General features: G+C 33.9%; 4 protein-coding genes across 19 annotated transcripts in view; 1 reads left to right on the plus strand and 3 right to left on the minus strand.

The window, feature by feature from the left end:
- Positions 1-12,481, plus strand: part of LOC102611321 (probable disease resistance protein At5g63020) — a 66,506-nt gene extending 54,025 nt beyond the window's left edge. The window contains exons 5-15 of one of the 13 annotated variants that reach the window (XM_052444828.1): positions 5,650-5,662; positions 5,766-7,875; positions 8,822-8,914; positions 9,017-9,262; positions 9,412-9,437; positions 10,037-10,112; positions 10,257-10,294; positions 10,479-11,100; positions 11,226-11,249; positions 11,334-11,539; positions 12,226-12,481. The gene's annotated coding sequence lies outside the window, so the exon portion shown is untranslated. The other 12 variants (XM_052444822.1, XM_052444827.1, XM_052444821.1 and 9 more) reach the window with 12 other exon arrangements.
- LOC127903801 (protein FAR1-RELATED SEQUENCE 6-like) overlaps positions 1-14,594 on the minus strand; it is a 53,750-nt gene that overhangs the window by 7,819 nt on the left and 31,337 nt on the right. The gene's annotated exons all lie outside the window — the stretch shown is intronic.
- Positions 198-14,594, minus strand: part of LOC112495979 (uncharacterized) — a 43,863-nt gene continuing 29,466 nt past the window's right edge. For both annotated transcript variants that reach the window (XM_052444875.1, XM_052444874.1), the window contains one exon: positions 198-328. The gene's annotated coding sequence lies outside the window, so the exon portion shown is untranslated. The remainder of the gene's footprint in view (positions 329-14,594) is intronic.
- On the minus strand, positions 2,046-4,698 carry LOC102612729 (uncharacterized). 3 transcript variants are annotated; one of them, XM_052444871.1, is made up of 4 exons: positions 4,626-4,698; positions 3,816-3,999; positions 3,614-3,723; positions 2,046-3,250 (listed from the first exon to the last, which is right to left on the minus strand). In XM_052444871.1, the coding sequence occupies exon 4, from the start codon at positions 3,204-3,206 to the stop codon at positions 2,304-2,306; it is 903 nt and encodes a 300-aa protein (XP_052300831.1). In that variant the 5' UTR covers positions 3,207-3,250; positions 3,614-3,723; positions 3,816-3,999; positions 4,626-4,698; the 3' UTR covers positions 2,046-2,303. The 3 variants fall into 3 exon arrangements, with proteins under 3 accessions (XP_052300831.1, XP_052300832.1, XP_052300833.1); XM_052444872.1 differs by lacking the exon at positions 3,816-3,999 and having other exon boundaries at positions 4,626-4,656; XM_052444873.1 differs by lacking the exons at positions 3,614-3,723; positions 3,816-3,999 and having other exon boundaries at positions 4,626-4,681.

The following is a 14,594-nucleotide window of genomic DNA, read 5'->3' on the forward strand; positions in this document are numbered from 1 at the left end:
GTCAAATTTTGCCCTGTTCTATCTTCTTAGCGATTTAATTTCCTGTCAAAAGACGAGCGAGAAGAACATATATATGACTTAAACCAATTGATACTTTATTTATGTGCATTGTATGTAATAAATATTAAGTATACTTTATTTTTGCCCTGTTCTCTGTTTTTATTTCAGTCTCTCTCTCTCTTTCCTGTCTTCTGCAAAATATAATCAATTATTTTCAAAATATCATTGATGATTTTTCTGCTCTAATGCTATGTAAATAGTATGTTAAGTAAAACATAATCAATTATTTGTGTTTTATCTCTAATTAGAACATCAATCAGTTCAGTACCTCACAAATAATTCGCAATATCTACAAAATACTATAATGGCTACAAAACAAATCCTGCTTGCAAATTGTCAAGGATACCTATCCGTTCGCTTGACAAGTCATTTGAATAAATATTGTTCACATTCCTTACTCTATCAATTATCCAAAGCACCATCAATGGTCCTCAACTTTAGTTTGAATAGTATACATGCCATCACCATTACCAAGAATCAAGCATGGAAGAGTCATTCTATAGAGTTAATCGAAGCAAGGAATGATGTATCAGAAAATATTTGGTGGAGAATTCAGCACAAACATATTTTGGATGATCAGAATCAATAAAACCTGGTGGTTGCGCCATATAAACATCTTCGGAAAGCTGACCTTGAAGAAAGGCGTTATTGATATCCAATTGACGAAGAGGCCAGCCATGACTAACATCAATACTAAGAACAAGCCGTACTGTGGTGGACTTAACAACTGGACTGAAAGTGTCATAATAGTCCACACCAGGCCATTGATTGAACCCTTTGGCAACAAGATGAGCTTTAAACCTGTCAACAGAACCGTTGGAATGTCTTTTAATACAAAAATCCATTTGCAGCCAACAATATTGGAAGGGATGGGAGGTGGAACAAGCTTCCATGTCCCGTTACGAACAAGAGCATCATACTCTTCTGACATAGCTGGACGCCAGTGAAGATTTTTGATAGCTTGCGTCACAGTTGTAGGTTCACAATCAGAAGAAGGGCTAAAATGAGCACGGAGGTTAAGTTTTTGTAACGGCTTGTGAATCTTATTTTTAGCTCGGGTAGTCATATCATGATGACTTGTGGGGCAATGATCTAGTGGAGTTTAGGAAGATGATTGAACAGGAAGTGAAGAAGTGCTTTGTGTAGAGGTAGAAGTAGGTTGGGAGGATTGCTGCGGAGATGTTACCGGTAGAGAAGAAGGAGCAGTACACGGTGGCAACTCCAGAGGGCCCACAATAGATGGAGTAGGTGCCGACAATGGAGTACTAGGAAATGAAACAGGAAGAATTGGTGGAACACTTGCGTAATTAGGAGTGGTAGATGAGCTTGTAATGATTTGTATGGAAAAACAAACTCTACAAATTTAACGTGACGTGAAATAAAAATTCAACCCGATTGCATATTTAAGAACATCTCAAATGAATTGCTTACTGCTATCATCATCATTATTGTCTATATAATAATGGATCTTTATTATATATATGTTTCCACTAAAATATATTTAATTATTCTTTATTTTTCTATTGTTGCGTGTAAGATTTATTTGAGTTCTAAGTTATATCAATACAAATGTTATCTTATCCATAAAAAGTTAGATCCAACAATTATGAAAATTACTATAGAGTTGCTTTCAATTATTTTTTTAAAATACCAGGAGTAAATAATAATTAGTTCAAATGGTGGAGACTAAAATGCGTTCACCTTTATTTTTTATCTGTTATTTACTTTTGTCATTACATTAATGCACATGCTATACATTTGAGACATTCCATTAATTGCCAATTATGTATGTGAGATAGTAATTTAAATTAAAAAATAAAAGTGAAAGTTAATCCTATGCAATGTGAATAAATTTCTTTCCTTTTTCCTTTACTCTTTTTATTTGACAATAAAGTTTCCATCTATCATCTATCATCTATGTACACAAAATTTCTGCAACAAGTACAAAACATAAAAATATATGAATATTAAGGGAAACACGCAGAAGTTCATCATTTCAATGTTCAGTATTACCAATTTTGGCATTAAGCTTGTACGAATATATTCTACTTCGAAAGCAAAATATTAGACTCGTGATTTTAATTCATTCATTATCTCTCATTTTAATCCCAAAATATTCAAGAGTATCCAAGTTACCATAAGACTTCAGAGGCTCGAGCCTTAGCCAGAGATGGTTAATTGATAGACTATGTGCCTGGGTCGAGCACTGGAAGCCTGCAATGCAGACTGATTGATTTATCAGTTTAACGTGTGCCAGGAATGAAGAACTGGAATATCACCGTCAAGCAAGCACCCTGTGGAGCAATACCAAAGAATGCACAATCTGGCTTTGCTAGGTGACCCTGGAGGCTTTTTGAAAAGTGCTTCATGCTCACTTGCACAGATTGAGCATCCCCTCTGGATATTGCCCTCTCTGATCGAGTCTGAGCACTCAAATTTCGGTCCTCAGATGGAGCTACAGCTTTCTCTCCAATAACCAACAATTTTCTAAACTCAGCACCTAGTGTGATCAGAGTTGTTGATATTTGCAAATGGAGATCCCCATATTTGCAAATGGAGACATTTAACAAATCACCAACATGCTTCATCCGGTCCACGAAATTCTGCAACTGATTCAAATCTGGAACCTGAACCAGAGTCGGAGGTATATCTTGAGCCATATCTAAAGCAGTTTGAAGTTCAAGACCTTGAGCCCTTGACAATGGTTTTGAAATTGGAACATCTTGGATTACTGCAGACTTGTACCCCTTGGTTTCAAAGGTAAGGAAAGGCATTGCTTGAGTACAATTTGGAGGCAGCTTCTTCACCAATTTTATTTGGAGGCAATTGGCAGCGGATCCAGCTGCACCAATTTCAGAGCAACTACTGACACTACTTCGAACAGCACACTGACGAAGTGATATGTCTACGGCAAAGGCAATGCAGTCCTCATTTTGGCTTGAGATGCAGTAATCATCGAAGAGAGTTTCCTTGTGAAACTGGGCAACACATTGAATCCCTTCGCCACTGAGAAGGTTGTGGAGGAAGTAAGCTGTCTCTCTAGTGAGGAAGAGGTGGCATACCTTCCCCATTTTGTCTAGGGCAGGTAGGAATCTTTTTTCTAAGAGATTTACTTCATTCTCTGTGAGAAATGCTTTGAACTTCATCCCTCTGTCTCTATCCTCACTTATCAGGAAATAAGTTGAAAGCACTATGAAGAGAGAGAGAGAGAGAGAGAGAATTAAGATATATAGACAAGAAAATAATTAGACGTTGATCTTACAAACTAATACTTCAAGCAGTATCCTAGAAAGCTAAAAACTGCAAGATGGCTTGAAATTTGAAAAGAGCACATGGTTTTCCTCCTTAACTTGAGAAAATGTTTAATATAGTGCACCTTACAGAAGCATTTAAGCAATTAGAACTTTGCACAAAAACATCAAGAAGACTAAACAAATCAGATGCAGTGTATTTGTCCAAGCACAAATTGCATTTTGTCCTCAACTTTAATATTTATTGATGAGAATCAATACAGGTCCCTCATTTGTTATAGAAAGCTTTCTTGTAGTCTCACCAGTTAATTCACAGGTCTATAATCATCTTGCAAAGTTAAGGGCATTTCTTTCGATCTAAAGTCTTTGCATCACCACCTCATCACACGCCAAGCCAATATTCCATTTACCTCTACAACAAAAAGTTTTTAAGTAAATAATCCTAATGCACGCAGCCGAATAAAATGCAGTAAGAATATTCAACTTAAAAATCTGAAAGCCAACTTGGTGAATTGCCTCCTTAGGTGAAGTTCCATGCTTTACTATAGTTGACAGAACTCAGCAAAAGCTTCCATACAACAGATTTTGAAAATGATGATGCCAATAGATACTCATTCAATCCATTGAAACTCCAAAGGTTCATTGTTCATAGAAGTTTACAGAGTTTTGGTCATCAAATAGCTCAGACCTAATCCCAAACAAAAAACGAGTGAAAATTAGATCACGAGCAGCTAATTGTAAATTCTAACTTAACTCTTCATCTCCTTTGTAAACAAGAAACAAAATGGAGACACGCAAAATGAATATGGAGAAAATTTGAACTCAAATGAAATGAGGGCACGAAAGCAAACAAATGGCATGCACAAAAAAACCAAGCCTCGATAAAAAACTAATTAACCATTAAGAAAAAAATTGGTCAGAGAATGAACTCCAAATTCAGGAGTCAAGCAAGAAGCTTTCATTATTTCAGAAGCTCCTGTACAAATTAATAAGTTATGCTCTTTGGAAGCAAACCTAAATTCCAAGAGAAACAGAACCCAAAAAATTTGCAATTATACGCAAAGGAAGTGAAGCACAGGATTCTATCACACATAGGAATTGTATAACAAGAGATCGATATATCGAATTAGAAAACTCAATTCGAATTTGTGTCAAAAATCAAAATTAGAAGATTTCACATTTCGAGAGGAACAAGCAACAGATGAAGTTCAAAATTTCAGCCATAACATGCTAAAAATGCTACACTTAACGGTTCATTTTCATGGATTTTCTCGGGAAACAAACAGAAAATTACGGTTTAGAGAGTTGACTGACCTTTTGGCTTTTGAAATTGACCAGATCGCGCGCCAAATTGGAAGAGGGAAAGTGAAAGCGCGAGTTTTAATATGGGTATTAGATAAGGAAATTTTATTAGGTTGCGAGGGTAAAAAAGGAAAGAGATATCATTATTTTATTATCGATAATTATTAAATTTTTTTCCAAAAAAAAGAACAAGCAAGGATTTTTTATTGTCATCACTAAGTTAAAAAAAATTGTTTCAAAATTACTTGAGTCATATCCAATGGACCAACAAAGTAATCGTTTTTATTTTTATTGATTTTTGCAGGAAATTAATAACTTAAAAATACTGAAAGCTACTGTAAAAATTTTTATTATCAACCTCATAATTTTTTTTTTTTGGGGAAGAGAATTCAAACTTTTTTTTTATGAATATCGCTGTTTCGTTTGAGTTGGATGTGAATTCAAATCCAAATATTCTTTGTTTTTCAATTTTGAACTCAATTTCTTTTTCTCAAGAATGTTATGCAGAAATAATTTTTACTAAATCTTTTTTGATGAATTGTTTAAATTAAACAATTGGAATAAGAATTGTAACGATTTATCATAAGCGTGCTAATATGATAACTTGTTTTACGAAGGATTAATTAATCAATTAATATTAAATTATATATTAGTCAATTAGATATGTGTTACATTTATCATGTTTTGTAGGTGATAGTACATCATTTCTAAAAGAATATAGTACGTTAAAATATTATTTTAATGAAGAAAATTTTATTATTTTATTATTAGGTGACACAATAATAAATGGATTTCTGTAAGAATTGAGATTCTTGATATAATTATTACATAAGGAGAAGTTTAGTTGGTTCAATTTTGACGTGATAAGAAGACAACACAGCACAGAAAACCCAAATTGCCACTTCCACTAATAAAAGATACCTGTTTGAAAAGTAATTATAAACTATCTTCTTTGTGTTATTTCTCAAAACTTTTGTGGCACAAATGTTATTTCCATTGACAACAGTACGAAATACCACCCCTTTCACTTGAGCAGGAGCAAAGCAAAGGTATGATGAGCTATCTCTGTATAATTGAAACGCCATTACTAAACGATTCTTGATGATGGGAGCCACCGTGCCAGCTTTGTCGCTGATTTGCATGATTTATTAGTTGTCCAGATGGCGGATTTTGTACTGTTACCTTCGTTTCATTCTTCAGAGCCATGTACTGTTCTAGGATACCAGAGAAACCAAGGTGGCATTGAAGTTGCCCTGGTGGTTAGTTTTCCGATCATTTTTTTATTCAATTATTTATGTTTTTAGAAAAATGTAGGAAATATGTAGAAATGTTGACAGCTATGATTTTGAAACTTTTGCCTAAAATTGTTATCATTACTTGTTGTTTCTTATTTAAAGAGAAATTCTAGAAACATGAAATGATTATTCTACGCTTGTTTTAATATTGTGCTATGAAGATTACGAAGGTTTGATTATATGTCACTATCAATTGCCTTAATCGTTTGTCGTAAATCAATTAAGCATTTTGATGCGAATGATTCCCTATTAAAAAATTCAAGTCAGAGCTGAATTGCAAAGTAGTTAGTCGTGCTTGCAATTCAAATTAAGTATTGTATTTTCTCCCTGATTTGGTTGATTCAACTATGTGCATTTGCTTATGAACGTTGCAGTATAGAAATCGAAATATCTTGTCTTTTGCTAAGCCCAGAAGCAAATTCTTTGTATTCTACTCATCAGTTTTCTTCATTCTCTTTGTTGAAATTTTATCTAAACAGCGGTTTCTTCGAATTTATGCCTTCGCTTACTCTTTTAAATTTTATCCAAACAACGGTTTTGAAATTGTTTTCACTACAATACCTTAGTCTTTCAGATGCTCCCGTCACTGAGTTGCCAGAAGAGCTAAAAGCCTTGGTAAATCTTAAGTGTTTGAACCGGAGTACACAAATTATCTCTCTACATTTCCAAAGCAATTGATTTGTTACTTTTCGATGCTACATGTTCCGCGAATATTCAGTTGTGGTTATCTTGTTCAGATACCAGAAAATAGCGTTATATTTAGTGGTAATGAATTCTTGGTTTGGGAGTTGCTTAGTTTAAAACGTTTAAATGTATTAAGCATCATCTTGAAAAGTTTTTCTGCTGTCCAAAAACTTATGAGCTTCCAAAAGTTTCAAAGCTGTACACAATGCATGGAGCTTGTAGACTGTGATGATCCAAAGTCATTTGCCGTGGCAGAGTTGAAGCATCTTGAAAAACTAGGTTTTTCAAGTTGTGGAAATTTGGAAGAGTTAAAGTTCTGCTGTGTCGAAGTTGCAAAGGCTCGAGAATGTTTTCGTTTGAACAGCCCTCACTGAGTTAAGATGAAGGCTTGTCATAAATTGTGGGAAGCGACAGGTTATTCAAATAGAAAAATTTATGGAGATGGATGTTAATCTTAAGGTTATTCAATTAGAAAAATTTGAATAAAATTTATGGTAAGTGCTTTTCCATTTATTGCATATTTATATCTAATTTTTATTTTCCTTTATTGTTAAATTTTGGTCTCTATTTGTTGTTGTATGGTGGCATTCTTGTACAATTATTAGCTTTTCATTTCTCTTCTCACATTAACTGCCCTTCTGATCATGTAGGATTTGCTGATGCAAAGAGTCATAATTTGGGATACAAATGTAAGAATTAGACAGATGACATGTTGTTTTGAAGCTCTCAAAGAAGGACTAATTATGTCATTGAAAGCCTCCAATTTTGTGATTGGTTTCTTTTTATTTTATTTGTTGTTTTCTCTATTTTCAGATCACTTAATTGTTAGTTGTTGTAATGTAATGTTTTAGTATAGCAAATTATATTCGGCCAAGACAGTGATAGGAGGGCACATTGTGCATGCACACTAGTGGATTTGGCATGCCAAATCCAATTAGGATGGATAACACTTTATAAGCATTAGGCTTCTCTCATACCTGAGTAATATAGAATATGTTTATAAGTTGTGAATCACCCTTTACAAGTGTTAGGCTTCTGCTATACTCAGTGATGTGAAATATATTTATAAGCACTAAACTTCTCCCATACACTTTATGTTAATAATAATAATAATAATAATAATAATAATAATAAAATAATAATAAATAAACCCATTTTAACAGACTCTTTTTTCTTTTTCTATATGAACAAATGCATTCTTCAAAGCAACTGTGGGGAGAAGAAGTGAGTAGAGAAGAACTGAGCCCCTGTCATTCCCCTAAAACCTCACCAAAACCTCTCTTGTAAGCTTCTCGGATTTTCTTTCTATATTTCTTAGGAACTCATTTTTTATTGAATCACTTATTTTGCATGCTGCATTTTTTGGTTGTCGTATTTGTGTATTATCTTATCTGGAATGCTGTTATGATTGATGGAACAAGTAATCGATTTTTGGTCTAATGGAAGTTGATTTATTTATTTATTGTTGTTTTTATTTGAAATTATGTACAATTGTATTTCATTCATTTCTCTCTCTTTTGCTTTTTTCCCCCCATATATTTGTTATGTATAATTGCGTTTCATTTAATATTGATCATACTGTAGGTAACCATGTGATTGTAGATGGGGATTTCGAGTTTGTTGAATATTCATGTAAGTGAAGTAACCGTCACAATACTAGTGAAATTGGGAGCTTTATTCATGAGTTTGTGGTTTTGAAAAGTACCACAGTTCAACTGGTGAAGGCTCCGTTTTGGGATTCTTCTTTTTCTAGGCTGCAATTAGGATATGTACATGATAGACAATCTTTTGTTGGTTTAGCATATCTTCGCTGATTTTGTCTTTTATTCCCCAATTTTATAATTACACACCATGAATGTTGGGTGATTGTATAGAAAATTTGTGTTATAACAAAAACATTGTGAAGGAGTTTCCGTGCTAATAGTTAGTGGCTTCTGTTTTATTGGCATTGATTGGGTAGATTACGTGTTACAGTGATTCAATTTGTGTTCCAAACTTTGCTTTAATTTTCTGTTTTCCCCAACTATTTATGTCAAATTTAAATCCAGAAGCATGTGCTGATTTTTTCTTTTTGTATTAATCTGTGAAGTTTATTTGGAATGGAAGTAACTGGGTCGGGTCTAATGGATTAAATTATGACATTGAGGGGAAGGCACTAAAAGGGTTTGCTTGACACATTTGGTTCTGTGTTTACTCTGCAAGAAATAACTTTTGCTTATTGCAATGCAGGGGGAAATCCCGATTTGGCTGGTGAATTTCTCTGCAACAAACAGGCAAACACCTCAACATCTTCTGTCCATACTTCTGCTGGGGAGGCAAGGGGTAAAGAGTCTTCAAAATCATCAAATAGTTACATCTCTGAGAATTCATTTTATGGAAATGGAAAATCTAGAGTTTCTAATACAAAATGGCATCTGGTATCAGGACGTACCGTTTCAAGTTTTCTTGGTAAAGATTATGTTAAACCTGCACAGCCAGCTAATGGCACTTTTCTGGCATCAAAGCCATTGAAGTTGGATCCAAGGGAGTTTCGCATTTCTGCACTTTCAGAGAAGAAACTAAACCGACAATCAAAGGATGACCATTTGCAGAAGGATATGGAAGATTTTCTTTTTAAATTGCTAGGAGAAGGGTTCCAGCTGTACAGGGATGTGATTCAGGAGGTTCATGGTAACGTCTTAAATATATTGATGCCAATTTAATACATATTGTCCTTTTCAATGTTCTTTCTTTCTTTCTCCTCTTTTTATTATTCTTCTTCTTCTTTTTTCTTTTCATGTGCATGTGATCACTAATTTGGTATTATTCTTGACTTGCAGATAGTTGTGGATATGAAATGCAAAAGGTAAGGGCTATATCTTCTTGATGGAGGCCTCTGATTTTTTAAATCGCATTTTCCTTTGTGATTGATATATCATACCAAAGTCAAGTCTTAAATACTGCTGTCATATGTTAAGGTTCAACTTCCATTTTGATTAACGTCGATTTGCTACTGCTTCCAAAAGTGAGAATGAGATACTTTGGTTAATTTCAGTAGTTGAACTCAATGGAGTACTTTATTTAGATCTTCATGGTTCAAAGGCCTGAAAAAACTTGCCGGTATTTGCAAAATGACATCTGTGCTTTTATTTAGACTTATTATTAAAGACAACATTTTATTTCAGCCAAAAATGTTTGTTTCAATTAAAGACTTGAACCATTTTCATTTAACCTGATTGTGATGCTTTACATTATGCATGTTCCTCTCAATCAATAAAAGTTGAGGTCATGATTTTATATTTCTATTTTGTAACTTGAAATAATTGGTCTGCCTGTTTCTGTTGCTTGATAACATGAATTTTTCCTTCTGAAGTTAATTTGATCAATAAAGTAATTCTTCGGAGAGGATATGCCCATTCTATAGTCATTTTCTTAGCTAACATGTTTTTTCTTCACTCTTCAAAGCATGTCTAAACTAATTGATCGCTCAGCGGAGACTTTGGGTGAGAAGACAAAATTTCTTGGTAAATCCTCTGAAAAGGTATGCATAATTCCCGAGTATTAAATAATCATTGGTCATAATTTTTGTACACGACTCTTGTTTTGGAGATCGTTAAAAGTGGTTGATGATCTATTTTGTAATATCATAGAGGGATCATGAATTCCTTTTCTTTTCTGTGGCTAGGCAACACTTTCGAGCCAAGCTAAGGAAATCTATTTTAGGTAATGTGAAAACTAGTTGTAGGATGTAATAGTTTATTATGCCCTGACAATAACTTTTTGTATAATTGTCAGTTTAATGAATACAAGAGGAACTCTGTTGGCAAGTTCATCCATGATAGATGCTAAAATTATTTATGCATACCAGTTGCCTTAACTAATTTTTCTCAACACTGGTATTGAACAGGAAAATGAATATGCAATTTGTATATTGTGCCATTGTGGAGAATTTGGATATTCTTATTTAAGTAACAAGGAGAGTATTTGCCTCATCTTTAAACAATGAATCTTTGAGAAATGAGGAGTGGGTGATTGACAGTGTCTTCATGTAAATGTTCATTTATTTGTATTTTGAACTATTATGAGAATCTTTGTATGCCAAATTAGTAATACAAATGTTCAGATGATTTTTCCTGTTGATCATGCGTGTGTATCTGCACACAACCATTGTGTACCACTTTATTCTGATGCACAAATATCTGTAGTTTAGAAGAAAAGAAATAATAATCATATATTATTGCTTGGTTCATGATTATTAAATGATTATGGCTTTAGAAAATCCACAAATCCTTTGTGTTCATATATGAATGTGCGAAGTTCGCTATATCTTAGATTACCTTCTTCCAAGATAACAAGTTCATATATTTTTTTTAATCCTTTTTCATCACAGTTGAATTTCAAGTGTAAGTTTTGTTATTAATAGCTGGTTTCCTGTTATTATGATTTCATAAACAATGAGAGGATATGTGCTCTACTTTTGGATGGCCTCCACATAAAAGAAAATTGCAACAATTGAATTCTTCTGGAGGGTATGGTATTTAATTTATTTTCTCAGCTTGTTGTAAGACTAATATATTTCCTTCAGTACGCACGGCATGGTGGGAAGGGTTTTTATTGAAAGAATTATGATATTTCTTAGACTTTGTTTTGGAAGGGGGTGGAGGGATTTCTCATCCATGTATGGTTACTTGATTAGCTTTTGACTGTACTGTCTCCGTCGTGCAAAGGAAAATCCAAATACTAACGAAGGGGAATTGCTTAGGCACCCAAAGGACAGAAATGAATTACGGAAGGAGGTTTTTGCTGCTTTATTTAGTGCTGCTGAGAAATCTGATGAATTTCCTGAAATTACGGTGAAGACGGAGTGGAGGTCCAACGCATTAGGAAAGGTGGTGAGTGAACCGCCAGAGGAATTAGTACCAGAATACAAGGCTAATGTGGTGCACTGGCAGCAAGATGACCAGACCTGTATGTGCTCTTATATTAACTATATTGGCTGGATTTGTGAGTGTGTTCATTTTTGTGTGTATACTCACTTTTGTATTTATGCATATTCACGTGTGTAGGATTCTCGATTTCTGCCACTTACTGGAGAACTAGTGGAAAGCTTTATACTGATATATGTGCTATATAACTAATGGAAACTACAATATGAATATTTTCTCTCACCTGGAGAGCAGTGTAACTAATATAATTTGTGGCTCTGGAATACTGAAGATTCTGCAATAACTAATGGAAAATATGATATGAATATTTTTTCTCACCTGGAGAACTTTGTAACAGATACATTTTGTGCTGGAATGTCTAAAGAATGCTTCAGTTTATATCAAATATCTTTTAGTTAGAAAAGATAAAATTCTCTGAATCTGAAAGACTGAAACATTTTGCATATTTCGTGAAAGGCAAGTATCTGTAGATACTAGCTCATGCATTGAGGTAATATCAATGTTAAAGAAAAACAGCAATAATTTATTATACAGAATTAGGTTCACTTGCTTTAAATGCTGGTCTGATCAACCATATCAACCTGTAATGGTCCTGCAGAAATATATATACGGGGAGAAACTAGCTAATTTTCCTTTCACTTATGGGTTTGGTCTTTTTTTCCCCAATTTTTCAGCTTTCCTTCTCCTGAAGTATGTTAATAATTGCAGATAATGGCGAAGAGGACTGCTTCCAGGCTACCGGCAAAAACTTTGTGAAAGCTTTGGAGTTAAACAGGGAATTCACTTACTGCTAAGGACAATTGGTGGCGAGCTATTTCATTCATTTTATGTCCATACATCTATTTAATTATTAAAGATAATGTACGCATTTGTAAATTTCAGATTGTGTGTCTCTGAAAATAACAATATTTAAAATGTCTCTTAAATTATTATAAATTTTAATTTACTCTCGATTTAAAATGGAACATGTTGGTGAAATATTTTTTCTTCTTAATAAAATTGAAATAAATTATGTTAGCAGTAGTTTGAAATATTTTAAAGATGATTATTTTATAAGGGAGTAATATGAAATGAAATTTACTTTTCATGCGTGAAATGTTGAAAAAGGACAAAGCAAGTGTCCCTGCTTTTATTTTATTTCAAAGTGGAGTCATCTCACATACTTTAGCTCTATCATTAGGAGCCGGCTAAGTTACGTTAAACGTAATTTACGCCAGGCACAGCAATAATGACAAGTCCCATGACTAGTATTGTTGCTGTGTCTGACGTAAGTTACGTTTAACGTAACTTAGCCAAAGCCCTATCATTAATATATATTTAAATTTAACACATGCATGTGGGTTACTTTTCCGTAAGTTCCTTAATATATATTTAACACAAATCATGGAAGAGATGGGAGTATATCAAGATGATCAAAGCATGAAACAAAAATATTTAAGAAGTAAAACACTGAAAATGGAGAAGAGATGCAAGCAAAAGATATTCTAAAGAAAAGCAATCTATCCCCTTTCGAGGGCAAACTTATCAGGTTTAAGAAAAGTACATGCTTTGGATTGGTAGTTGCAGCCTTGCAGGATAATTGTTTTTGCCACTATATTAGTTGGAGGAGTTGAACCCAGTGAAGAATGTTATGGAAGAGCAAATGATATTTCTGATAGACTCTATTTGATTATGTAGCCTGAATAGATGTCTTGTTGAAAGATATATCAGTGCATTAGTTCATCCTTGTCTGTCAATGTGTTTTTAATGGTTTTTCCAATTGTTTTTTTTTTTTTTGAAACTGATTAAGCATCAGGTTACTGCATTACACAGATATATATACAACTGCTATGACAGCAGGTCATTACACTGATATTTACAATCAGATATATATACATGGGACTTATATTATTACATTTTTATTCTATGAAGTACATGCCCATCCCAAATACCCCTCACGGAGGAGGGATGTCTCTACTCCACTCGCATTTCGCAAGGGAGAAAGACGTTTATAGAAATCTCCACACAATTATGTTTAATTGGAGGAGGTTGAGTCCGTGGGGACTCGAACCATTGCCCTCAAAGTCATGCTTAACTTTGAGGGCAATGGTCCACCACTGGGCTACAAGCCCAAGTGGCGGTTTTTCCAATTGTTTATTGCTATAGATTGATTGTAAATTGATGTGAACTTAATGTTGAAATATTTTCTCTTTAGTGGAATGAAAGTTAAACATTCAAGATTAGATTATTCAAGGTCCACATAGTATGTGTTCCGTTGTGTTGTCTGTAATTTTGCATTTAAATAAATTTGAGTGCTGCCGTTTCGCTCCCACAATCTCTCGCCTTTTTTTAATTTTAAAAATTAAAATATTAATAAAAAACAATAAAGAAAATCGAATCCTTTATGTCATTCCATCTTTACAACTCTCTCTCACAAACTCCATCTAACAGACTTCTCTCTTACTATCTCGGTCGAACAAGACCAGTGACAATGATGACACGACCGCCGACGATGAGATGGTCATCGCTAAAGAATCGGGCCGTGTATTTTACAATTTCTTGGTTTGTGACAACAATGGAAAACTCCTGAAAATTTTGAATTTGTAGTCGAGCAAAGGAAGAAGCAAGTTATCTTCAAAGCATTTTCCAGTAATAGCTGATGAAATTTAATACTTCAAGCTGGCCCTTTGCTGTCACAACTAGATGCATTTGCACTGTCATTACAATTTATGGAAATTAAAGTAATTAATGGTTCTAATTAATAGCTTCCCAAAAAACCAATCTGCCCTTGTGAGAACCAAAGCATTAATTTCTTGTAAGAGCTGCAGAAGGCCAGAGAATTTCAGATCGTGAAAAGGAGTGTGTGAGTGAGAGAGAGATCGTGAAATAGTGAGAGACAATGAGAGAGAGAGCCGCTCGACTGAGATGGTGAGAGAGTTGCAAAAATGGAGTAAGGAGCAGATAAGATTATGTTTTCTTTATTATTTTTTATTAATATTTTAATTTTTTTAATTAAAAAAGGGCGAGAGATTTTGGGAGTGAAACGGCAGCATGTTCCAATAAATTTTTACCAAAGTTTCTCTCGTGTTTCTCTCACC

Source organism: Citrus sinensis, chromosome 7, assembly GCF_022201045.2.
Source record: "Citrus sinensis cultivar Valencia sweet orange chromosome 7, DVS_A1.0, whole genome shotgun sequence".
In the NCBI taxonomy this organism is placed as follows: Eukaryota; Viridiplantae; Streptophyta; class Magnoliopsida; order Sapindales; family Rutaceae; genus Citrus; species Citrus sinensis.

What these genes read in the sequence shown, in the direction of transcription:
- LOC102612729 (XM_052444871.1), bottom strand. Translation starts at nt 3,206, where the DNA reads ATGAAGTTCAAAGCATTTCTCACAGAGAATGAAGTAAATCTCTTAGAA.